The sequence below is a fragment of the Ixodes scapularis genome, unplaced genomic scaffold, assembly GCF_016920785.2.
Source record: "Ixodes scapularis isolate PalLabHiFi unplaced genomic scaffold, ASM1692078v2 PGA_scaffold4__175_contigs__length_147842914, whole genome shotgun sequence".
NCBI lineage: Eukaryota > Metazoa > Arthropoda > Arachnida > Ixodida > Ixodidae > Ixodes > Ixodes scapularis.
In genome coordinates, this window is record NW_024609879.1 from 116,500,378 (window position 1) to 116,526,317 (window position 25,940).

The 25,940-nt window shown below is 44.0% G+C and overlaps 2 protein-coding genes across 2 annotated transcripts; both read left to right on the plus strand.

Annotated features, from left to right (window-relative positions):
• The first annotated feature begins 7,696 nt into the window (after nucleotides 1-7,696).
• On the plus strand, nucleotides 7,697-10,024 carry LOC121046186 (neuropeptide-like protein 31). The gene is made up of 3 exons (XM_040500151.1): nucleotides 7,697-7,708; nucleotides 9,286-9,553; nucleotides 10,011-10,024. Exons 1-3 carry the CDS (start codon nucleotides 7,697-7,699, stop codon nucleotides 10,022-10,024), a joined length of 294 nt encoding a protein of 97 aa, XP_040356085.1.
• A 1,920-nt stretch (nucleotides 10,025-11,944) lies between these two features.
• Nucleotides 11,945-25,135, plus strand: LOC8038529 (keratin-associated protein 19-2-like). Its single transcript, XM_042293679.1, has 3 exons — nucleotides 11,945-12,106; nucleotides 21,224-21,528; nucleotides 24,943-25,135. The coding sequence occupies exons 1-3, from the start codon at nucleotides 11,945-11,947 to the stop codon at nucleotides 25,133-25,135; spliced, it is 660 nt and encodes a 219-aa protein (XP_042149613.1).
• The last annotated feature ends 805 nt before the right edge of the window (nucleotides 25,136-25,940 follow it).

The window sequence follows — 25,940 nt, forward strand, 5'->3', positions numbered from 1 at the left end:
GACTATCGGAGTTTTCTTGACCATACTGCTAAAGCTCCGTGTTTTCTTTCTTTGGTCTTTGATACGTACTTTAGCAATTTAATAAGTTATATCGCATCGTTATCAAGCCCCTAGTAAAATTTGGGCCCGTCTGTTCGACTATAGGGCGCTGTAGGTCGAAATGAAGTTTTGGGGTGTATTATATGGGACAAAAGGGTGTAAGGTGATACCCTTTTTTTTAGAGTGTATATATCAGGGAATCCGTTCCGCGTGGTCACAGACCACCACTCGCTCTGTTGGCTTGCACATCTCAAGGACCCTTCAGGACGCCTTGCTCGATGAAGTCTTCGACCGCAAGAATTAGACATGTCGACCGTGGTCTACAAGTCAAGACGGAAACATAGTGAGGTCGATTGCCTGTCCAGAGCCCCTGTCGAAACGTCAGGCCATACCGACGACGGTGACGACGAGTGTTTCCTAGGTGCATGTGGACACCGACGACATGGCAGGAGTTCAACGAGACGATCCGGAGCTTCGCGCCCTGATTGTGCATCTAGAAGGACGAGGAAGTACCCTTCCTCGTGTCTTTTCATGAGCCCTGCCGACCTTCGCTATTCGACGAGGTATATTTTATAAGGATTTCAGAACCAGTAATTCACCGTGGCTTCTGGTAGTCCCTACAAGCCTTCGAGAAGAGATTTTTCAAGCCTGCCACGACGACCCGTCTTCAGGACACATCGGTTACAGCCGGAAACTAGCCCGAATATTTGAAAAATACTACTGGCCCAAGCTTCCGAAGACCGCTCATCTCTACACACGATTGTGCCACGAGTGCCAGCGACACAAGAAACCGCCGTCAAAGCCAGCAGGTCTTTTCAGCCGATTACCCCTGCAACCAAGCCGTTCCAGCAAAAGGGAATGGATTTGCTGGGTCCTTTTCCACCATCGTCGATGGGAAACCACTGGATAATCGTCGCTACGGATTATCTTACACGTTACGCCGAGACAAAAGCCCCTCCCTCAGGAACTGCTGTCAAAGTCGCCAATTTATTCGTTGAGTCCCCTGTCCTCCGGCATGGCGCTCCCGAAGTTCTGATAACAGACCAAGGGTCATCGTTCATGGCATACTTGACCCAAGGGATCATTCGTCTAAGCCACACGGACCACCGTCGAACAACTGCATACCATCCGCAGACCACGGGTTGACAGAGCGGCTCAACAAAACAATCGCCGAGATGGTCTTGATGTACATCGACGAGGAGCACAAGACTTGGGACGAAGTGCTGCCCTACGCCAGGTTTGCCTGCAACACGGCAGTGCAAGAGACCACAGGAGTGCCGCCATTCCCGCTGGTGTATGGCCGAAAGGTGACGACTATGCTAGACTCCATGTTGCCGCACGAGCCAGTCGACGACGAAAGCGATAACGCCCAGGTGGTTGCCCAACGGGCAGAAGAGGTCCGCCAGCTAGCCAGATTACGGATTCAAGATCAGCAAAATGTCGACGCCGGCCGGGACAATCTTCGCCGGCGTGACATCCACTTTCATCCCGTGGACAGAGTACGGGTCTGGACACCAATTTGGCGACGTGGGCTCAGCAACAAGCTTCTGAAGCGCTACTTTGGACCCTACAAGGTTCATCGCCGTCTCAGGGACAAACTACGAAGTGCTTTCCGACGGAACTCGACCATCAAGATGACGCCAACCGCGACCCGAAGTAGTCCACGTCGTGCAACTCAAGCACAATGCCGAACGATAGAATTTTGGACTCTCGTCAAACTGTGAACAGTGGCTCGCAATTCTGCTGTCCTTTCGCTGTGGATTTGTGTCTTCCGTTTGTGCTGCATCGGGACATTAAAGGGGGGGGGGGGGGCGGGGTAATGCCGCGCGCATGGCCAAGAAAGTAACGCTCGGTCAAAGAATTCTAGAAGGTTCTCGTTTATTCTTGCTCCGGACGTAACTTTTATCAGTTATCCCCCAATTCTTGTTTTAGAAAGTGCGTGTTCATTCTCGCCCCGAGCGCGCGACGCTAGAGCCTTCTTTGCCGAATCTTCCAGATAGTGACGCACTCTAGATAAGAGGCCCCCCGCGACCTTCTCGAGTCAGTCTCGCCTCAGCGTTCGACTCTGCTGTTACGCCGAATTCGACGCCCGCGACGCTCTGTTGTTATCCTCCGTTTTTTTTTTTATTTTTGGGCACAAGTTTGGCCCCATTAAAGGTTTCACTTTCCCCAGTTTTGTTTTTGTTTCCTCGCCTGATCATTGGTCACAATATACTATGAAACTTTTGAATATTACACCTTTTACAATGCAAAAATTTTAAGCCACACCAAAGGTTGACTGTCAAAAATACTTCGTACACAGATGCTCTGGGGAAAATTGGCAGGTGTTGGTGCGCCCATCGTTTAGCACGCCTGTCGATGTCCGCCACCACTTCCGACCAATAGGCCGTGCTGTTTTTCAAGCTTTCGAAGGGCACGCCGAGTTAGTTGCATGGCGTGCATCTCCGTCGAAGTCTTTTATTTCCTCGGTAGTGGTTGCCCACGCTCCATTCTAAAAACCCTTGCACTTCTGCAGGTTCATTGAAGCCGCGGTGGCTCGACAAAAGTTGCAATTCAGTGCCAAGGCGTGACTCAAACTTTTCTTTTTATCTGCTGGAAGAAATGCAACATCCTCTGCGTAAGCCACGACTTTGACTTCTGTGCTGTGAAAAGTGTAACAAAGGACAAATGAGCTCTTGATTATACTTCGAAAAACCGGTTCCAGGCGTAAATAAAAAAAAGCAATGGGGACAGCGGACATCCCTGCCGCAGTGAAGACTTGACAGGGATGCTTTAAATCAAGCCATTATTGTCTGCCACGATCGTGTAACATTCTGTATGCGTCATTTTAACGCCCTGTGGTATTTTTTTTTAACGCCAGCTGTTGACAAAATTTTTAATAGAACATTCTGGTAAGCCCGTCTGAACGATTTTACTAAATCGATTGGAAGCATTGCGACCTGAATATTTTCACCGAATACACACTCCAACGTACTTCTGGCCACACGAACATTGTTCTGGATTGCCCTGCCTTTTATTCCACAGGTTTGATGTTCGCCGACACGTTCGCAAATACCCGTTTTCCGTCTGCTTGCTAGTATCTTGGCAAATATTATATAGTCCACATTACACAATGTAACTGGGCGATAACCATTCACATAACGCAGTTTGTTGTTATCGAATACTTTCGACAGTAACACAGTGTACGGCCTCGTAAACGATGGCAGCAGGGTATTTGCCCTGAATGCTTCTCGAAAACATTCTGAGAACACAATGAAAACTACATTCTTGTGCACTTTGTAGAAGGGGGAAAAAAAAGAGGCGTTTGCTTCGACGCCATGCTCGTTTCATTTATGGCTGTCACCTCCTGATAGTTGTCCTTGCCGTTGGTCACGACGGATACGTACATGGGCACTACGGCTGCCCCGGAGACTACGGCCACGCCGTGACCCACCACCACGATAACCAGAGGGCGCACTACGGCCATGGAGGATACGGTGGCTACGGACGACACGGCGGATACGGAGGATACGGTGGCTACGGATAAACTACGGAGGTTACGGAGGGGGATACGGTGGGCATGGCGTCCAAGGAGGAAACGGCGGCCACGGTGGTTACGGTGGCCACAAAGGACACGGTGGCTATGCTGGCTTCGCTGGCTACGGGGGGGGGGGGGGGGGGGGTCTTTGGATACATAGGTCCACAGCTATCGCTGTGAAAAATTTGTTTCATCTCCTAGTATTGTCGTAAGGTTTCGAAATAAACGAATACGTATTCGTTAATTTTTGTTTGATATCCTCTATTATTTCTTGAACTCTATTTAAAACATGTGCGAAGGATGACTCAGTTCTGTTCGCATATTGCTCTTTTTTAACACCTTATGAACAATTATAGAGTCTACACCCAACATTGCTGGCGTTAGTTCATTCCTGGAGGAATTTCTTTTACCTTTTCTACACTTTTCTGGCGCTTAACATTTCGAGATATTTTCAGATTTTTTGGTGGTGAATATTTTCCAGAATTTTATTCATTTCTGAAAATGTAATGTAAAAGAAATTGATCACATTACATATATAGACAAATTCAACTTGATACAGCGACAGTAAAACTTCGGGCTTCCTTACTTTTAGTGAAATTGATGTTCCAGAAATAGCAACAAACTGCGAATGAATACGAAGGCCTGATTGCAATAAGGATGAAAATATTATGGACGTGCACCTAAGCAGCTGATGGAAATATCCACGGTAAGGGTGGTGTGCACTCAGCGGAAGAGGTAGTAGAAGATGCTCTTACATGAACATGCTTTGTGCGCACTCACGTAGCCTCGCTCGTATCGCCGCACAGCTCAGTGATATGGCGCTGGCCCGCTCTCCGATCGACGCTCCCGTTGTGTTATTAAAAACTTGGAGAGGTGTAGAACCCATCTGTGGGCAGTTGGGGTCCTATAAGGGCACACAGGGATCCAAAGTAAAGTGGTGACAAAAAGCTGAGACTAACATAGCAGAAACAAGACATAAAAATGGGACTCTTACACAGGCCGTTTGTGTGTGCGTCCAACTTTTTATGTCTCGCTTTGTTGGATTGTGGGGTAATCAGCTGATCACGGTAGTATCAGCTGGAATCACCAGATCATCTGCTCACTTTTTATATTTTTTGTACTTCATTCAGAGGAGTTAAGAAAACCCTCTGCAGGATGTATTTTCCCATTTCAATTTATATTTATGATATTCATGTCTGCTCAGTAAGTATCAAGCAAAGTTCGTTCTGAATTGTTTTATATGGCTACCTAATGACTTAGTAAATTGCCTCATGTTTTAAACAGAGAAAGCAATGCTTTGAACAGACAGACAGTATCCAAAGTGTTACCGGGCGATTCGTGCGCAACTTTGTGTTTTATCATTTTTCTACAATTCTAGGGGGGGCGGGGGGGGGGGGGCAAATAACCAATTGACATTATATACTAACTGGTATAGAGTAAGGGTTTAATATTCTGAAAGGGCCATTTACTTTATGATAAGACACTTCCCAGAACCGTCCATCCCGGAAAATTTATACCAAGGGTATATTATCCCAAAACAGTTTATTCAGGCACATTCCATATCGTGATATTTAGTACTTAAAAGGGCCATCAAATTAATATTAGGGTAGGTTGAATTGGGAAATAACTAATTGCATATCGCTCAGTGCGCCAAAATAAAATGTGTGCACGAGCGTAGAAAGCCTAAAGCCTGCTTTTCGGTACAGAAATGTGAAGCAAGAGTGGCCCTATTTCGTACCTCATTTCCTTCGAAAGCTCTCCGCCTTTTCAATCTGATGGACCCGCGGTTCCCAAGCACGTCAGCTGAACCCAGCTCACGGATTGACCATGAGCACTGCGTAGAACGGATGCATGCACTCGTCAACAATCAATCTGCCTATGATTATTTGAATTTGCGTTCGCGGCCAATGAGTGCCGTGACGGCACTTATCATCACCTGAGAATGACAAGTTGTATGGTGTGCTTAAAAAAAAAAACAGCGAAAGCTTGGTTTAATCGCTTCCAATGCACTTCATGACCACGTGATTTCTCATTCCGGTTTTGAGTTGAGGATTAAAGCTAAGGAGGAACAAGTTGAAAAATCAGGTCATGGTTAAAAAAGTACGCTGAGACGTACTTTTCCTCTGTCTTTCTTCTTCGACGAAGTTTCTCGGCTTTTAACACAGTTTTCTACATCATGATCAAGCTCACGGTTCCTTTAATTCCAACGCAGTTAATCTCAAGCTCCTCATAGCAAAGTCATTTTTGTGCCAAGACTTTTGTCTCCAGGAAGACCCATGTTATTGGGAACGTCTAGTACCCAGACAATTGATATCTCAGAACAATTGAGGCCTTAACAGCAACAAGCTCACAAATGTAACCATGCTCTTGTTCCAAAGCCCAATTGCAAGAGATAAGTGAATCAATCTGGCTCTTCGACTGGTTGAATCTCGATATCGACAGCGTCACGCATGAATGCCTTAACGGGCACAGTACTTTGCAAGAACACATCCACAAACGAAGCGACGAGCACGCAGAAGTGCCAAACGACGTACAAACGAGACGCAACTTGTAATAACGGCTGTCAAGAATGCAGAATGACGAAAAACAAAATCAACAAAGCACGGCGAGAGATTATTTCTTTATTATAATATCTGGGATGAAATGACTTTGGTATGAAGTTTCTGGGATGGATTGTTCAGGGAAAAAATGACATGGGATGAAGTGAGCAAGCCCGGAAACGGCTCACGAGATTTCAAAAGCTTTTTTAGTATTAAAAGTCGTGATATAGAAATACCCTAGGATAACTCTTTTTGCGATAATATTGAAATGATGTTGGTATGAAATGTCCGGGTTGAACAATTTATGGATGAAGTGACCTGGTGTGAAGTGTGGTAGATCCATCTATCGACACTAAAAAAAAGCCGCCATGGCCATCTTAAAAAAAAAAATATCGCACTTTTGAATACGACGAGGAGTACCTCAACAGCTTAGAACGAGGTCTTTAGACCAATTTTGCAAGTAGTGCATTTTACGTACGGTAGCATAAAACCTCCAAATATATTATAGGTACCCTAGTGATATCAATTACATAAATATATTCAATAAACACATAAACAGATAAGATTATGTAAGAACTCACAAAAGCCATATATAACGGAGATAATTTTTATGTTTATTTGAACTCATGAAGTATGATCATTTCATTTTTAATAACGTATAGAAGGACGACAAATAGGATTGAACGGCTGTTTATTTTTAGTTACCTTTATTTATTTACTCTCTCTCTCTCTATGATTGACTATTACTTGCACATGCACATCTTTACTTATTCTGAATTCAGAGTGGAAAAAAAACAATGTTTGTGATAGAATATAAATAGAGAAGTTATGGAGTTTTGTATCATGGGGTTGAGAAAAGGCTAAAAGGAAGACTTCATGATTAGCCAGCAGAATAACGTGAAGGCGAGGATGACGGTCAGGAACAAGAATTGAAGTGAACATCAGACATTCACAAAACATTAAAAAAATACATAACTGCATTGTATTGGAGAGCAGGAACAGCACGCCAATAAGCATTGTATGTGGGTCAAGCCAGTCCATCGTGTCACAGCTCCCAAACGTCATATGCTTCTAAAAGGGCGTACGCAACAGCCATCGATCTATGCAGACAACGATGCGCAGCCTGTCAGTTTTCTTTATATTGTGAACTGACCCCACTACCAAAGACTTGACGGTAAAATTTCCCCTGAGTACTAATTTGTGGTAGACTTAAAAAGGAAAAAGAGCACATTGGCATCCGGTGGACGCAAATGCATGATGGGCACAAAACTTTACGTTGATCGAAGCTCTACACCACTCCAAAACTGGCAGGACTCGACGTTCTTGTTTCCTCTGCCTTCGCGCAACCCGAAATTCCACAAGACCGCTTTCGGCGAAAGGGTATCGCCTTGAAACGACTTCTCCAGTCAACCGGATCTAAACGTTTGGCTCTTGCCAAGAGAGTAAAAGTAATGGCAACTTTACGTTTAACAATGCACCTCGAAACGGTGCTGGGCAACATGATCGATTCTTTTCAACAGCTCGCAGTATATAAACTTTGAAACCCTCTGCAAGAAGTCAGTCACAGTTGCAGAAAGCTCTAAAGGAGAACCTTACCACCATGAAGTCTCTTGTAAGTTCAATACTTCGAGCTTCTACGCCAATGTTTGAATTCTTACCGTCAACGTGAGTCTTGTCCGCTTACGGAAGATACGAAGATGATATACATTCATGTCTACCTACCTGCAGATAACATGTAAACCTTATCCTTAGCATTAACTAAGAGACCATGCACACTGACAGGATGAGAGGGACTCGACTCTTTCCGAAGCCCGGCCTTTATCATGCACCCTTCGTCCCCGTAGTTTATTTACTGTACTTGCACGCTCGAAGCTTATGGGACGTCGAAGCATTAGCGGGGGTAAAAAGCTCGTACCAGAAGCGGGAAAATAAAAGGCCTTCGGCCTTTCTCATTCTGCAATGATGAGGATGCCTAGCGAGAACCATAACCAAATGTAAGATTTTATCTGGTATGCGGAGTTTAACGTATGCTTGGCATCCTTGTTGTCTCTGTGCATCTCTTACCATTTGATTCAATATCGGCCACGTCCTTTGATGATCCGCGTCTGCATACCCTGTGCGTTTTACAAGTATGGTCTCTGGGTGCCTTCCTTTAGCGGTTGATGTGTGAACTTTACTAATGTGAATTGGATTGAATTGAATTGAATTATGTAAACTTTTGTATAGGACAATTTCAGTGTAAAGGTGATACTAAGATGGGTCCCCATTTACCAGACAGCAGCTTTGTTATGCGTATGTGTGTGTGTGTGTGTGTGTGTCCGTGCGTGTGTGTGTGTAGAGTGTATTCCTACCCGGCGTGACAAGAATAGTTTTTGAACAAAATGTTAATTGCATAGGTGTATAGAAAGAACAGATCTCTCCGGACTCCAGGGAAGGTAACACGGAGGTACTTGTTACCGTATCAAGAGCGGTTACAGTTTTATAGCTTTCACAATCTTATTTTGATAATGGTATGATTGGTGTTAAAATTTAATATCAAATAAGAAAGCAGTAATTTCGGTTACCGTAATTACTCATTGTTCAAGGACTTGGAGTACTATATAGTTCTTTCTTTCCAATAGAGAATAAAATGTCCTGGAAGTGGCTACGGTCTTTGATATATATTAACAGCCGTGTTCGAGGAAGCTTCAAGAAGGTCCATCACTTGGGGAACACATGCTACACAAGCTAGATTTTTTTCCTTTAAGAAACTTACAGTGGGTGCAAGAGATCAAATGCGCACTCACGCAGTATATATATATATATCGCTTGAGCGCGCGACAGATACGAATACATATCTGTCCAAACGTGCCACGACATAACCTGCAATAACTGCCTATAATGTATCCCGTCTACGCAGTTATTACGTTTATTAAGTTGTCAGGGATCATAGACTGTGAGTATACATAAGAAATTATTGACACTGACTGCTTAGAATAAAATGAGCGTGGTCACATTCGCACGTCTTATTGCCACAGAGAAGACAATTAAGTTACAGAATCGCCCCACACTAAACAACCAGGAACCAATGAAGAAGTTACCACACCGACAAACTTAGTCACACTGTGATGTAAATGAGTAACCCAGGACGTGTTCAGTTAATAACCAGTTTTATGTGACACTATATGCTGGTTTGTTTTTATTTTTAAGCTCTGCTGCCTGCTCTTGACGGTTGTCCTTGCCGTGGCCCACGCTGGATACGGACATGGTGGTTACGGTGGTCACGGAGGCTACAGTCACGCCGTGACCCACCACTACGACAACCAGAGGGCGCATTATGGTCATGGAGGATACGGCGGCTACGGTGGACACGGTGGATACGGAGGATATGGCGGCTACGGTGGTTACGGTGGTGGCTACGGTGGTGGTTACGGTGGTTATGGTGGGCATGGAGGATACGGCGGCTACGGCGGCTATGGCGGCTACGGCGGCTACGGCGGCTACGGTGGCCACGGCGGCTATGGCGGCCACGGCGGCTTCTTCGGATGAGCGGTTTGACGGTGGGCTGTGCCTGCGGCTGCAATGTAATTTATAAAGGGATCTCCGAAAGGTTTAAAATAAAGAATAAGATTGCAACGTTTGGTCTCAGCTTGTGAAACTTCTCTAGATGATGGCTCTTTGCATGTTCCGATGTTTTCAATTAAATCGTGGCCGCAGGTTATTGTGATTCACCAGTACAGTTGTGATCTTGATAGTGACAGGTTTCCGGCAATTAGTGAAATTCAGAACAAAGAATAGGAGGGGAAAGTTTGGGGATCAATTTCTTAAAGGGAACTTTGAACGTCACTTTCTTCGTTGCTCCAGCGGCAACTGTGCTGGTTGCCGTAGCAAGCGAGATGTGGGGTCTGACATAATAACGTTTGAACTCTACGCAGTGCTTCAAATATGAAAGAATAATAGCCCAAGTGACGCCTAGCTGATATCAGTACGACAGGGCATGCAAACCGGGGTAATTCGTTGTTTATACTTACGGTTCTATATTAAAGTGGAGCATCTGGTTTCAGTGTCTTGTGATATATCGGAATATCTACAAAGAAGACCGAGTGAGTGAGAACACGAATTAATTTTATCAGATCATCGTCTGCCTTGGCTGAGTTATTCATAGGCGAGAGAAGTAATGTTAAGTGGTCGTTGGGTTTGGAGTGGGCGATTTTGTCAATACTAGATGAGGTGACCTGTCACTGACCTTTTCAAGTAATCCACCAGTGAATTGAGGATGGACATAACTTCTATCACTTATCCTTAAATTCTTGTTTTAGAAAGTGCGTGTTCATTCTCGCCCCGTGCGCGCGACGCTCGAGCCTTCTTTTGGCGAATTTTCCAGATAGTGGCGCACTCTAGATAAGAGGCCCCCGGCGACCTTCTCGAGTCAGTCTCGCCTCAGCGTTCGACTCTGCTGTTACGCCGAGTTGGACGCCCGCGAAGCTGTGTTGTTATCCTCTGTTTCTCTTTTTTTTATTTTTGGGCATAAGTTCGCGCCATTAAAGGTTTCACTTTTCCCAGTTATATTTTTGTTTCTTCACTTGATGATTCATGACAATATACTATGAAACTTTTGAATATTACGCCTTTTACAATGCAACAATTTTAAGCAACACCAAAGGTTGGCTGTCAAAAATACTTTGCAAACAGATGCTCTGCGAAAATTGACAGGTGTTGGTGCGCCCATCGTTTAGCACGCCTGTCGATGTCCGCTACCACTTCTGACCAATAGGCCACGCTGTTTTTCAAGCTTTCGAAGGGCACGCCGAGGTAGTTGCACGGTATGCATCTCCATTGAAGTCTTCTATTTCCTCGGTGGTGGTTGCCCACGCTCCATGCTAGAAACCCTTGCAGTTCTGCAGGTTCATTGCAGCCTCGGTGGCTCAACAAAAGCTGCAATTCAGTGCCAAGGCGTGGCTCACGCTTTTCTTATCTGCTAGGAAAAATGCAACATCCTCTGCTTAAGCCAGGACTTTGATTACTGTGCTGTGAAAAGTGTAACCAAGGACAAATGAACTTTTGGGTAAACTTTGACAAACCGGTTCCAGATATAAATAAAAAAAAAGCAACGAGGACAGCGGACATCCCTGCCGCAGCGAAGACTTGACAGGGATGCTTTAAATCACACAATTATTGTCTGCCACGATCGTGTAACATTCTGTATGCGTCATTTTAACGCCCTGTGATATTTGTTTTAACGCCAACTTGTGACAAATTTTGAATATAACATTCTGGTGAACCCGACTGAACGGTTTTACTAAATCGATTGAAAGCATTGCGACCTGAATATTTTCACCGGATACACACTCCAGCGTACTTCTGGCCACACGAACATTGTTCTGGATTGCCCTGCACCTTATTGCACAGGTTTGATGTTCCCCGACACGTTCACAAATACCCGTTTGCCGTCTGCTTGCTAGTATCTTGGCAAATATTGTATAGTCCACATTAAACAATGTAATTTGGCTATAACCATTCACATAACGCAGTTCGTCGTTATCGAATACTTTCGGAAGTAACACAGTGTACGGCCTCGTAAAGGATGGTGGTAGGGTATTTGACCTGAATGCTTCTCAAGAAGTTCTGATAACACACTGGAAACTGCATTCTTGTGCGCTTAGTAAAAGAGAAAAAAAAAAGCAACAAGAGGCGTTAGTTGTTGGTCGGTTTGAGTCGACGCCATGCTTGTTTAATTTATGGCTGTCTCCGCCTGATAGTTGTCCTTGCCGTTGGTCATGGCGGGTACGTTCATGGGCATACGGCTGCCACGAAGTCTACGGCCACGCCGTGACCCATCACTGCGATAACCAGAGGGCGCACTACGGCCATGGAGGATACGGTGGCTACGGACGACACGACGAATATGGAGGATACGGTGGATACGGATGAAACTACCGCGGTGACGGAGGGGGATACGGCGGGCATGGCGTCCAAGGAAGGAACGGCGGCCACGGTGGTTACGGTGGTCACAAAGGACACGGTGGCTACGGTGGCTTCGCTGGCTACGGGGGATTCTTTGGATAGATTGCTCTGCAGCTGTCACTGTGAAAAATTTGTTTCATCTCCTAGTAGTGTCGTAAGGTTTCGAAATAAACGAATATGTATTCGAATATTTTTGTTTGATATCCTCTATTATTTCTTGAACTCTATTAAAAACATACGCGAAGGATGACTCAGTTCTATTCGCATATTGCCTTGAACTCTATTAAAAACATACGCGAAGGATGACTCAGTTCTATTCGCATATTGCCTTGAACTCTATTAAAAACATACGCGAAGGATGACTCAGTTTTATTCGCATATTGCCTTGAACTCTATTAAAAACATACGCGCAGGATGACTCAGTTCTATTCGCATATTGCCTTGAACTCTATTAAAAACATACGCGAAGGATGACTCAGTTCTATTCGCATATTGCCTTGAACTCTATTAAAAACATACGCGAAGGATGACTCAGTTCTATTCGCATATTGCCTTGAACTCTATTAAAAACATACGCGAAGGATGACTCAGTTCTATTCGCACATTGCCTTGAACTCTATTAAAAACATACGCGAAGGATGACTCAGTTCTATTCGCATATTGCCTTGAACTCTATTAAAAACATACGCGAAGGATGACTCAGTTCTATTCGCATATTGCCTTGAACTCTATTAAAAACATACGCGAAGGATGACTCAGTTCTATTCGCATATTGCCTTGAACTCTATTAAAAACATTCGCGAAGGATGACTCAGTTCTATTCGCATATTGCCTTGAACTCTATTAAAAACATACGCGAAAGATGACTCAGTTCTATTCGCATATTGCTTGGTTTTTTTTAAACACCTTATGAACAATTATAGAGTCGACACCCAACGTTGCTGGCGTTAGTTAATTCCTGGAGGAATTTCTTTTACCTTTTCTACACTTTTCTGGCACTTAACATTTCGAAATATTTTCAGATTTTTTTTTGGTTTTCAATATTTTTCTGAATTCTATTCATTTCTGAAAATCTCATGCAAAAAAAAATTATCACATTACATAAATAGACAAATTCAACTTCATACAGCGACAGTAAAACACCGGGCATCCTTACTTTTAGTGAAATTTATGTTCCAGAAATAGCAACAAACTGCGAATGAAGACGAAGGCCTGATTGCAATAAAGATGGAAATATTATGGACGTGCATCTTAGCTGCTGATAGAAATATCCACCGTAGGGGTGGTGTGCACTCAGCGGAAGAGGTAGCAGAAGATTCTCTTACATGAACATGCTTTGTGCGCACTCACGTAGCCTCGCTCCTATCGCCGCACGGCTCAGTGATACGGCGCTGGCCGGCCCTCCGATCGACGCTCCTGTTGTGTTATTAAAAACTTGGAGAGGTGTACAACCCATCTGTGGTCAGTTGGGGTCCCATAAGGGCATACAGGGATCCAGAGTAATGTGGTGACAAAAATCTGAGACTAACATGGCAGAAACAAGACATAAAAATGGGACTCTTACACACGCCGTTTTTGTGTGCGTCCAACTTTTCATGTCTCGCTTTGTTGGATAGTGGGGTAACCAGTTGATCACGGTAGTATCAGCTGGAATCACCAGCTCATCTGTTCACTTTTTATATTAATTTTTTTTGTACTTCATTCAGACGAGTTAGGAAAACCCGCTGTAGGATATATTTTCCCATTTCAATTTATATTTATAATATTCATGTCGGCTCAGTAAGTATCAAGCAAAGTTCGTTCTGAATTGTTTTATATGGCTACCTAATGATTTAGTAAATTGCCTCATGTTTTAAACAGACAAAACAATGTTTTGAACAGACAGACAGTATCCAAAGTGTTACCGGGCGATTCGTGCGCAACTTTGTGTTTTATCATTTTTCTACAATTCTAGGGGGGAGCAAATAACCAATTGACATAATATACTAACTCGTATAGAGTAAGGGTTTAATATTGTGAAAGGGCCATTTACTTTATGATAAGACACTTCCCAGAACCGTCCATCCCGAAAAATTTATACCAAGGGTATATTATCCCAAAACAGTCTATTCAGGCACATTCCATACCGTGATATTTAATACTTAAAAGAGTCATCAAATTAATGTTCGGCTAGGTTGAATTGGGAAATAACTAATTGCATATCGTTTAGTGCGGCAAAATAAAACTAGCGCACGAGCGTAGAAAGCCTAAAGCCTGCTTTTCGGTACAGAAATGTGAAGCAGGAGCGGCCCTATTTCGTACCTCATTTCCTTCGAAAGCTCCCCGCCTTTCCAATCTGATGGACCCGCGGTTCCCAAGCACGTCAGCTGAGCCCAGCTCACGGATTGACCATGAGCACTGCGTAGAACGGATGCATGCACTCGTCAACAATTAATCTGCCTATGATTATTTGAATTTGCGTTCGTGGTCAATGGGTGCCGTGACGGCACTTATCATCACCTGAGAATGACAAGTTGTACGGTGTGCTTAAAAAACAGTGAAAGCTTGGTTTAATCGCTTCCAAAGCACGTCATGGCCACGTGAGTTCTCATTCCGGTTTTGAGTTGGGGATTAAAGCTAAGGAGGAACAAGTTGAAAAATCAGTTCATGGTTCCTTTAATTCCAACGCAGTTAATCTCAAGCTCCTCATAGCAAAGTCATTTTTGTGCCAAGACTTTTGTTTCCAGGACGACCCATGCTATTGGGAACATCTAGTACGCAAACAATTTACATGTCAAAACTATTGAGGCCTTACCAGCAACAAGCTCACAAATGTAACCATGCTCTTGTACCAAAGCCCAATTCCAAGAGGTAAGTGAATCAATCTGGAATCTCGATATCGACAGCGTCACGCATGAATGCCTTAACGGGTACAGTACTTTGCAAGAACAGATCCACAAACGAAGCGACGAGCACGCAGAAGTGCCAAACGACGTACAAACGAGACGCAACTTGTAATAACGGCTGTCAAGGATGCAGAATGACGCAAAACAAAATCAACGAAGCATGGCGAGAGATTTTTACTTCATTATAATCTCTGGGATGAAATTATTTTGGTATGAAGTTTCCGGGATGGACTGTTCAGGGAAAAAATTACATGGGATGAAGTGAGCAAGCCCGGAAACGGCTCACGATATTTCAAAAGCTTTGTTAGTACTAGAAGTCGTGATATAAAACGACCCTAGGATAACTCTTTTCGCGATAATCTTGAAATGATATTGGTATGAAATGTCCGGGTTGAACAATTTGTGGATGAAGTGACCTGGTGTGACGTGCGGTAGATCCATCTATCGACACTAAAAGAAAGCTGCCATGGCCATCTTAAAAAAAAATATCGCACTTTTGAATACGACGAGGTGTACCTCAACAGCTTAGAACGAGGTCTTTAGACGAATTTTGCAAGTAGTGCATTTTACGTACGGTAGCATAAAACCTCCAAATACATTATAGGTACCCTAGTGATATCAATTACATACATATATTCAAAAAACACATAAACACATAAGATTATGTAAGAACTCACAAAAGCCATATATAACGGAGATAATTTTTATGTTTCTTTGAACTCATGAAGTATGATTATTCCAGTTTTACTACAGTATATAATGACGAGAATTAGGATTGAACGGCTGTTTATTTTCAGTTACCTTTATTTATTTGCTCTCTCTCTCTCTCTCTATGATTGACTATTCCTTGCACATGCACATCTTGACTTATTCTGAATTCAGAGTAGAAAATAAGCAGGTTGCTCGGGGAGGCTGGGAACAGTGTTCAAACACTCGTTAGTAAAAATGGAAGAAAAATATTCGTTAAACACTGTAGCAATGTCTCTCTCTGGAATGGGATCGCCGTTGTCGGTACGTAGTTGGATGGCAGAGTTGTTGTTCTTCGGTGAAACCAGATTCCAAAACTTTCTCGGGTTACTCCTCAAAATGGACAGTAAGTCATTAAAAAAGAATTTATTCTTGGCTTGTTTTATGCTCCTGGTGTAGTTTTTTAATGCAGAATTGTAGACATCCCAAGACTGGCTGGTATCTAACCGTTTGGCCTTTGCAAAAAGTCTTTTTTTCTTGTTTCGCAAAGAAAGCAAGGTTTTTGTAAACCATGGATTACCTAAATCGGTGCGTACACGAACTGTAGGAACAAACATTTTTACTAGATGATTCATTTTAGTTTTAAATAATGTCCAGTTTTCTTCTACAGATCTAAGATGAAAATGAACGACGTAATTGTCAAAGAAGATTGCCAACTCGCGGTTTATCGAGATATAATCAGCTTTGTTATAATCGTGAATAGTTTTGGAAATGGGATGCTTGGTTAGAGTGGGGAGTGATAAATCAACATGCAGCAGCCTGTGATCACTGAGCCCGTCACAGTACTGGATACACTTGACAAGATCCGGTGACGTAGTTAGTATTAAATCGAGAATATTTCCCAAACGAGTTGGTTTATCAACAAGCTGTGTAAGGTTCAGAGTAAGACACATGTCTAGAAAGTGTGCGGATGTGGCCGAACCTACGGATGAAAGGTTTGACCAATCGATTTGTGGAAAATTAAAATCACCAAATAACAACATATCAGCCTTTGGAAATCGATCTCGTATATCAAGTAAGACAGAGCATAGATCAGTATGAAATGATGAAGCACAATTTGGTGGCCTATAACATACGCCCACAATGACCTTATTTGATGGCGTACAAACACATATGCAAGTAAATTCCAAGTCATGGTTCGCTAAACAGATATCAAAAGAAGATATAAAACTCTTTATTGCGATAAGCACACCGCCGCCCCTCTGGCCATGCCGGTCGTGGCGGAAGACTTTGTAATCTAAGTTTCGCGGAAAAAGCTCCTTATCTTCGATTTCAGGGTTTAACCAAGTTTCTGTCAAAATGACTAAATCTGATGAGCTGTCCTCCAATACACTGTGAAACTCGTCGCGTTTTGGCATGAAGCTGCGAATATTAGTGAAAAGAACAGAAAGGCTTTTGTTTTTATCGCGCAAGGCGGCATAAGGGGATGGCGGTAACGCTTTGTTTTTGCCAGAAGCATGTAGCTATGAAAATTCAACAACTGTTTGAGATTCCGAGTTAAAAATAAAACGCTTGTTGTCCGCATGCAGTTTGTTAAAACGCACTTTAAACGGCACGTTCATACTCCTACCATACTCAAAAAGTTTGGCACGGGCAACTCGCACAGACGCAGAAAAATCTTCGCGTACAGCGTAATGGGTGCCTTTCAGTTTGAACCCACAGGCCAGGATGCTCTCTTTTTCTTTAAATCGGGCAAACTTGACTATTATTGGCCTAGCTTTCTGGGGCTCGAATTTCCCTAGGCGGTGCGATCTTTCTAAATTTGCGGGATCCAGCTGGATTCCCAGCTTGCTCGAACAAAACTCGATAATTTTTTGTTCCGACTGCCCCCATGTTTCGGTGCTGTTATCTGGGCAGCCAAAGAACAACAGATTTGACCTCCGAAGCCTATTTTCGTTGTCATCGCACTGCTTCTGAATATTCGCTAGGTCAACAGGAAGATTTTCATCATGGGGGGTTAGAGATGCAGAGTTCCTATCAGCCAACCTCGTTTCAACAGCACTCATCCTTGAAAACAATTGTTGGACAGATATCTCGGTAGCCTTTTGTCCGCTCTCCAATGACGAGACTGTTGCCAGCAAATTTGTCTGAGCAGCCTCGATTCTCTGGACAGCTGCAAGAATACTTGTGATTTGCTCACTATCGGTTAGTGGTCCTGGGTTTGCCTCCACGTCTCCGGACATTAACAAAAGGAGCCGAGAAACATAAAAAATGTACGAGTACTGCAAACAGTAAAAACACAGCCACTTTCGCCAGAAAAGGTCGTTGAGTTGGGGCACGACATCGCAATAAAATTCGGATTTCTACTTCGAGAACAAACTGCATTCGGAAGGTAACCAACCTGAAGAAGGGAGAGGTTTTGCATCGCTGTTTGTCTGGCGACGCCGTGCCCCAACTGGCCATCCATCCCGGTCGGCTTATGTAGCCACCCGTCGGGGTAGGAACCATGTGATGTTACAGTGCTTGAGTGTTGCCAGATGCTGATGTTGAACGCCTCCTGGTGGATCCAAGTTGGTGGCGAAAACGCTCGAGGAAATGCCGTGACACTCTCGATGACAACAGATGACGTGTCCCAAGCCAGGAGATGACGATGCAGCAGATTTCCTGGCGGGATCGCAGAAAGGGCCGCAGTCACCAACACCTGAAGAAGGGAGAGGTTTTGCATCGCTGTTTGTCTGGCGACGCCGTGCCCCAACTGGCCATCCATCCCGGTCGGCTTATGTAGCCACCCGTCGGGGTAGGAACCATGTGATGTTACAGTGCTTGAGTGTTGCCAGATGCTGATGTTGAACGCCTCCTGGTGGATCCAAGTTGGTGGCGAAAACGCTCGAGGAAATGCCGTGACACTCTCGATGACAACAGATGACGTGTCCCAAGCCAGGAGATGACGATGCAGCAGATTTCCTGGCGGGATCGCAGAAAGGGCCGCAGTCACCAACACCTGAAGGAGGGAGAGGTTTTGCATCGCTGTTTGTCTGGCGACGCCGTGCCCCCTAGATTAGTTTACATTTAGATTTGTTTAATGGCATCAGCCACTCTTCGCACCATTTATTAATCTCTCTCTCTCTCTATGATTGACTATTCCTTGCACATGCACATCTTGACTTATTCTGAATTCAGAGTAGAAAATAAGCAATGTTTGTGATAGAATATAAATAGAGAAGTTATCATGGAGTTTTTTTATCATGGGGTTGAGAAAAGGCTAAAAGGAAGACTTCATGATTAGCCAGCACAATAACGTGACGGCGAGGATGACGGTGAGGAACGAGGATTGAAGTGAACATCAAGCATTCACAAAACATTAAAAAAACACATAACTGCATTGTATTGGAGAGCAGGAACAGCACGCCATTAAGCCTTGTATGTGGGTCAAGTCAGTCCATCGTGTCACAGCTCCCAAACGTCATATGCTTCTAAAAGGGCGTACGCAACAGCCATCGATCTATGCAGACAACGATGCGCAGCCCGTCAGTTTTCTTTATATTGTGGACTGACCCCACTACCAAAGACTTGACTGTAAAATTTCCTATGAGTACTAATTTGTGGTAGACTTAAAAAGGAAAAAGAGCACATTGGCATCCGGTGGACGCAAATGCATGATAGACACAAAACGTTCCGTTGATCGAAGCTCTACACCACTCCAAAACTGGCAGGACTCGACGTTCTTGTTCCCGCTGCCTTCGCGCAACTCGAAATTCCACAAGACCGCTTTCGGCGAAAGGGTATCGCCTTGAAACGACTTCTCCAGTCAACCGGATCTAAACGTTTGGTTCTTGCAAAGAGAGTAAAAGTAATGGCAACTTTACGTTTAACAATGCACCTCGAAACGGTGCTGAGCAACATGATCGATTCTTTTCAACAGCTCGCAGTATATAAACTTTGCAACCCTCTGCAAGAAGTCAGTCACAGTTGCCGCACGCTCCAAAGGAGAACCTTACCACCATGAAGTCTCTTGTAAGTTCAATACTTCGAGCTTCTACGCCAATGTTTGAATTCTTACCGTCAACGTGAGTCTTGTCCGCTTCCGCAAGATACGAAGATGATATGTCTACCTACCTGCAGATAACATGTAAACCTTATCCTTAGCATTAACTAAGAGACCATGCACACTGACAGGATGAGAGGGGCTCGTCTCTTTTGGATGCCCGGCCTCTATCATACACTCTTCGCCCCCCGTAGTTTATTTACTGTACTTGCACGCTCGAAGCTTATGAGACGTCGAAGCATTAGCGGGGGTAAGAAGCTCGTACCACAAGCGGGAAAATGAAAAGGCCTTCTGCCTTTCTCATTCTGCAATGATGATGATGCCTAGCGAGAACCATAACCAAATGTAAGATTTTATCCGGTATGCGGAGTTTAACGTATGCTTGGCATCCTTGTTGTCTCTGTGCATCTATTGCCATTTGATTCTATATCGGCCACGTCCTTTGATGATCCGCGTCTGCATACCCTGTGCTTTTTACAAGTACGGTCTCTGGGTGCCTTCGTTTAGCGGTTGATGGGTGAACTTTACAAATGTGAATTGGATTGAATTGAATTGAATTATGGAAACTTTTGTATAGGACAATTTCAGAGTAAAAGTGATACTAAGATGGGTCCCCATTCACCAGACAGCAGCTTTTTTATGTGTGTGTGTGTCTGTCTGTCTGTGTGTGTGTGTGTGTGTGGAGTGTATTCCTACCCGGCGTGTCAAGAATAGTTTTTGAACAAAGGTTAATTGCATAGGTGTATAGAAAGAATAGATCTCTCCGGACTCCAGGGAAAGTAACACAGAGGTACCTGTTACCGTATCAAGAGTTACATTTTTATAGCTTTCACAATCTTATTTTGATAATGGTATGATTCGCGTTAAAATTTAATATCAAATAAGAAAGGAGTAATTTCGGTTACCATAATTACTCATTGTCCAATGACTTCGAGTACTATATAGTTCTTTCTTTCCAAAAAAGAAGAAAATGTCCTGGAAGTGGCTACAATTTTTTATATATATTAACAGCCGTGTTTGAGGAAGCTTCAAGAAGGTGCATCACTTGGGGATCACATGCTACACAGTCTAGATTTTTTTTCCATTAAGAAACTTACAGGTGGTGCAAGAGATCAAATGCGCGCTCACGCAGTATATATATATATATATATATATATATATATATATATATATATATATATATTGCTTGAGCGCGCGACAGATACGAATACATATCTGTCCAAACGTGCCACGACATAACCTGCAATAACTGCCTATAACGTATCCCGTCTACGCAGTTATTCCGTTTATTAAGTTGTCAGGGATCATAGACTGTGAGTATACCTAAGAAATTATTGAGACCAACTGCTTAGAAACAAAATGAGCGTGGTCACCTTCGAACGTCTTATTGCCACAGGGAAGACAATTAAGTTCCAGAATCGCCTCATACTAACAACCAGGAACCAATGAAGAAGTTACCACACCGACAAACTTAGTCACACTGTGATGTAAATGAGTAACCCAGGACATGTTCAGTTAATAACCAATTTTATGTGACACTATATGCTGCTTTGTTTTTATTTTTAAGCTCTGCTGCATGCTCTTGACGGTTGTCCTTGCCGTGGCCCACGCTGGTTACGGACATGGTGGTTACGGTGGTCACGGAGGCTACAGTCACGCCGTGACCCACCACTACGACAACCAGAGGGCGCATTATGGTCATGGAGGATACGGCGGCTACGGTGGACACGGTGGATACGGAGGATATGGCGGCTACGGTGGTTACGGTGGTGGCTACGGTGGTGGTTACGGTGGTTATGGTGGGCATGGGGGATACGGCGGCTACGGCGGCTATGGCGGCTACGGCGGCTACGGCGGCTACGGCGGCTACGGCGGCTACGGCGGCTTCTTCGGATGAGCGGTTTGACGGTGGGCTGTGCCTGCGGCTGCAATGTAATTTATAAAGGGATCTCCGAAAGGTTTAAAATAAAGAATAAGATTGCAACGTTTGGTCTCAGCTTGTGAAACTTCTCTAGATGTTGGCTCTGTGCATGTTCCGATGTATTCACGTAAGTCGTGGCCGCTGGTTATTGTGATTCACCAGTACAGTTGTGATCTTGATAGTGACAGGTTTCCGGCAATTAGTGAAATTCAGAACAAAAAATAGGGGGGGGGGGGGAAAGTTTGGGGATGAATTTCTTAAAGTGAACTTTGAACGTCACTGTCTTCGTTGCTCCACCGGCAACTGTGTTGGTTGCCGTAGCAATCGAGATGTGGGGTCTGACATAATAACGTTTGAACTCTACGCAGTGCTTCAAATATGAAAGAATAATAGCCCAAGTGACGCCTAGCTGAGATCAGTTTGACAGGGCATGCAAACCGGGGTAATTCGTTGTTTACACTTACGGTTCTATATTAAAGTGGAGCATCTGGTTTCAGTGTCTTGTGATATATCGGAATATCTACAAAGAAGACCGAGTGAGTGAGAACACTAATTAATTTTATTAGAGCATCGTCTGCCTTGGCTGAGTTATTCATAGGCGAGAGAAGTAATGTTAACTGGTCGTTGGGTTCGGAGTGGGCGATTTCGTCAATACTAGATGAGGTGACCTGTCACTGACCTTTTCAAGTAAACCACCAGTGAATTGAGGATGGCCCTCCTGTGCTGTGGTGAGCACTTGTGTCGTATCTACTTGTCTAAAGTCGTCAGTCTGCTTTTTTCTTTGAGAGCTTCGAGCTCTTTACTTTTCTGTCTGTCTATAGGCTAGTCCATGGAAATTCCAGATTATGGGTAGCAGAGTTGTTACGTTGTTCACGATGCAGGTCTTGCACATGGTCTCTTCAGGTTCCTCAAAGGAGAGAGAAGTTATCATCACGTTACATGTTAAGTAGATTAAAAAGTTAACAAATTTGCCATGCCTGAATGTTTTGTTTACGCGGAAGCCCTGGACAGACTTCACCTTGAACGTTAATGCCCGTTTCTTTTTTAATTGCGTCCTTGCTGAAATGCTGGAGTGGTCACGCTGCTACGCTCTCACGAAGAACATTCTAGGTGTTCCAGCTCACAAAGACCAACATACGTACAAAATACGCGCAGAGAAAATAAATAGAGCCGTTGAAAAAAATCCAAGCCGCTTCCGAAAACAAATGTTTCGAAGTACACCAGCGGGAAAATTGCTCTTGCATACTCTGGGCGGCGTGCTTTACGCTTTCCCTCTGGACACATTTTTCGCCGTCGATTTGTTTTACTGTCCTCGCTCTTGGAATGCCGGGCTAACGTTGGGAAAATAAAAACGGGTCAAGCATTAGAGTCGACAACCATTTTGGGGGTGAAAGTTAATTCTAGGGGGAGGGTGGGGTTCGCAAGTTCGACGCCGGGGTATATATAAAGCTGGCTTCAACACCGCGAATATCACCGTCACTTGTTTCCACCGTAAAGACTCTTGGAAGTACTTCGGTCACCCCACCATCGTCAACGCAAAAAATGAAGACTACCGTGAGTTTTCTGAGTGCTTCTACGTGATGTGTTCGCACACCGTTGGATATTTGTTTATAGGGGATAACAGTGATTCGGGCTAAAGCGTGCGCGTTTATAAATCGGAAAACATTATGCAAGATTGCGGAAGGACGTAAGCTCTTAGTTTCTCTTCTATTTATTTTGCCCTGCCAATTGCCATGCCATTGCAACTGACAGCCTAAGAATTGGAGGGCGTGGCCCGTCCCGAAGATCTTATCTCTTTAAAACCAATAAGATTGCGGCCTGAGCAGATAAGAACGACAAAGAACCAGTCACAACGTGAGAAGCGTGACCATATTAGTCCACGTCCGGAGTCTCTTAAGTGGTCAGTGATTATAGCAATAACTATATAGTTTGTGACAGTCTCAGAAAGGCAGGGTGCGGATTATTCATTATGTCCAAGTTTGTTCCTCTGTGACTAGATCTTCAGCGTTCTTATCAGTTGATACTGCAATGTCAATTGTGTGCGAGCAATGATACGATGAGCGGGGCTCGGTACGCCTTGCGGTTCGGACGCAGTCAGTGATTATGTGGAGGGCAAGTTTGTCTGTTTTTTCTCGCAGGGGGTGGGAGTGACGTCAAAGAGACGTCGAGTTCTTAATAATTCTGATTGAAGGAGAGTGGGTATGGGCCTCAAGGCAGCTTGATTTGAGGTCTATACCCACTATTCTTCTTCAATCGGAGCCAATCAGAGCTCGGCGTTCTTCTGACGTCACTACTATCCCTACAAAAGAAGCAGACCAACATGCGCTCCGCATGCATTCTATAGACGCTCTGCTCGGAGTCACCAGATAGAAATAACCTACGCGCGGTAACGCTTTCTCTACGTTGCCGTTCGCTGCGTAGCATACCGCAGTGATTGGATACATATATCAGCGTTACGCCAGGAAGTGAACGGGCTGTCTGTATTTGTGTAGGTAACTATACGCTACGGTCCGTTTCGCTTTACGTCCGACAGCAGCCGACAGTATACGATCCGATAGAGCCATATTAATGCAGCGCCAAAATGTGCCTCGTTACGGCGCTCGTCGCTTTTATGCGTTTGCTACCACCAACTAAATCAATCTTGCGCACAATAAATGTTCCGCGATCTTAAATTTTTTTGTGTTTATTCTTTATGCGTGATTGGCCAAACAAGTGATAACAAATCCACAAAGGCAAGGAGCGTCGTGCAGATTCCGTAGGACCGAGGTCTTGCGATCTCTTACGACGAAAAGACACACACACTGGCACGCTGGCCCCACCTATATATATATATATATATATATATATATATATATATAAGGTAGAACTGTCTTTTATTAGTGCGAAGGTTTCGCAGCATTTTGCTGAATTAAATGTACTCTCTATAAGAAATGGTCGTTTATGACGGAAGCTTGTGGGAGTTGATGATTCATCTTAAGATTACAGAGCACTAGACGAGGGAAAAAAACAAGAGATACACAAAGACACAAACACAAGCGATGATTTTTTTTATTAATCTTCTGCTTCTACTTCTTCGCGATACTGTTTACATACCAGATAGGTTAAAAAGAAAAAAAAAAGGAAACAAAATTTTCTCGTCGCATTGTCTTGGTGGCGCAAGTTGCCGCCCGATTGAAGCCGTTCATCCACATCCATGTACTCATCCATCCTTCTATCCATGCATCCATTTTTTAGAAATTCCAGGAGGTTTCAAAGCACATGGTCGTAAGCAGTAACAAGAGTTTGAATCAACATTAACGGTGTACAATTCTGCAGCTGTGCACATTGGTTGTTCTGGTCTGCATCGCCCTGGCTTCCGCTGGATACGGTGGCTTCGGCTACGGTGGCCTCGGCTACGGAGGTCTCGGCTACAAAGGCTACGGAGGCTACGGAGGCTACGGTGTCGGTCTCTCCTACCACTTCGACAACCAGAGGGCGGCACCGTACTTTGGTTACGGCGGATACGGTGGATACGGCGGGTACGGTGGCTTCGGCTTCGGGAAAGGATTCTACGGCTAAACTCGTATTGACCAAAAGGGTATGTCGAGTATTTCGTGCTTCTTATAAATGAGAGGAACCCCACATCGGTTGTCTCAGAGTGACGTCACAACACGCACGCTGCTGCTCTTTACTTGCCCCTGTTTTGATGCACATTTTTAATTTGTCTCTTGCACAAGGACACTTTCCCGAGCTTCGGAAAGTGTCTGTAGTTGTTCCTATTTTTAAAAACGGTGATTCGACATTGGTTAATAATTACCGTCCTGTGTCATTGTAGTTTTGCAAAAGTTTTTGAAAAAGTAATATATAAACGTGTTTACTTCTACCTTAGCCCAATGATATCTGCATCTCAACACGGTTTTTTAAAGGCTAGGTCAGTTGAGTCAAATTTATGCTCGTCTTTAAGTTACTCTGCACCAGTGGTGTCAAGTAGGGGACAAGTAGATGCAATTTATTTTGACATGTCGAAAGCGTTCGATTGTGTATGCCATAATTTACTGCTACAGAAGCTTGCCTTGCATGGTTTCAGCCCGCATCTTTGCGCGTGGTTTTCCACGTATCTCGTTGGTCGTCGAAACTCTGTTCGCATTTCTGATAGCTACTCTGACGAGTTTATTTCAAGTTGTGGTGCACCCCAGGGATCCATCCTGGAACCACTTTTATTTCTTTTGTTCATAAATGATCTTGCTTCCCGTATTACAGATGCAAAAATTCTTTTATTTGCCGATGATGTTAAGCTTTTTATAAGTGTGAGGTCACTATCTGATTGCTCCCGTCTTCAGGCTGACATAGAACGTGTTTCTGAATGGTGTGCCAAAAACCGCTT

Coding starts and splice junctions, on each gene's coding strand:
- LOC8038529 (XM_042293679.1), top strand. CDS start 11,945: ATGGAGGATACGGTGGCTACGGACGACACGACGAATATGGAGGATACG. Junction 12,107..21,223: donor CAAAGGACACGGTGGCTACG/GTGGCTTCGCTG, acceptor TTTATTTTTAAG/CTCTGCTGCATGCTCTTGAC. Junction 21,529..24,942: donor GGCGGCTACGGCGGCTACGG/CGGCTACGGCGG, acceptor TTCCGCTGGATA/CGGTGGCTTCGGCTACGGTG.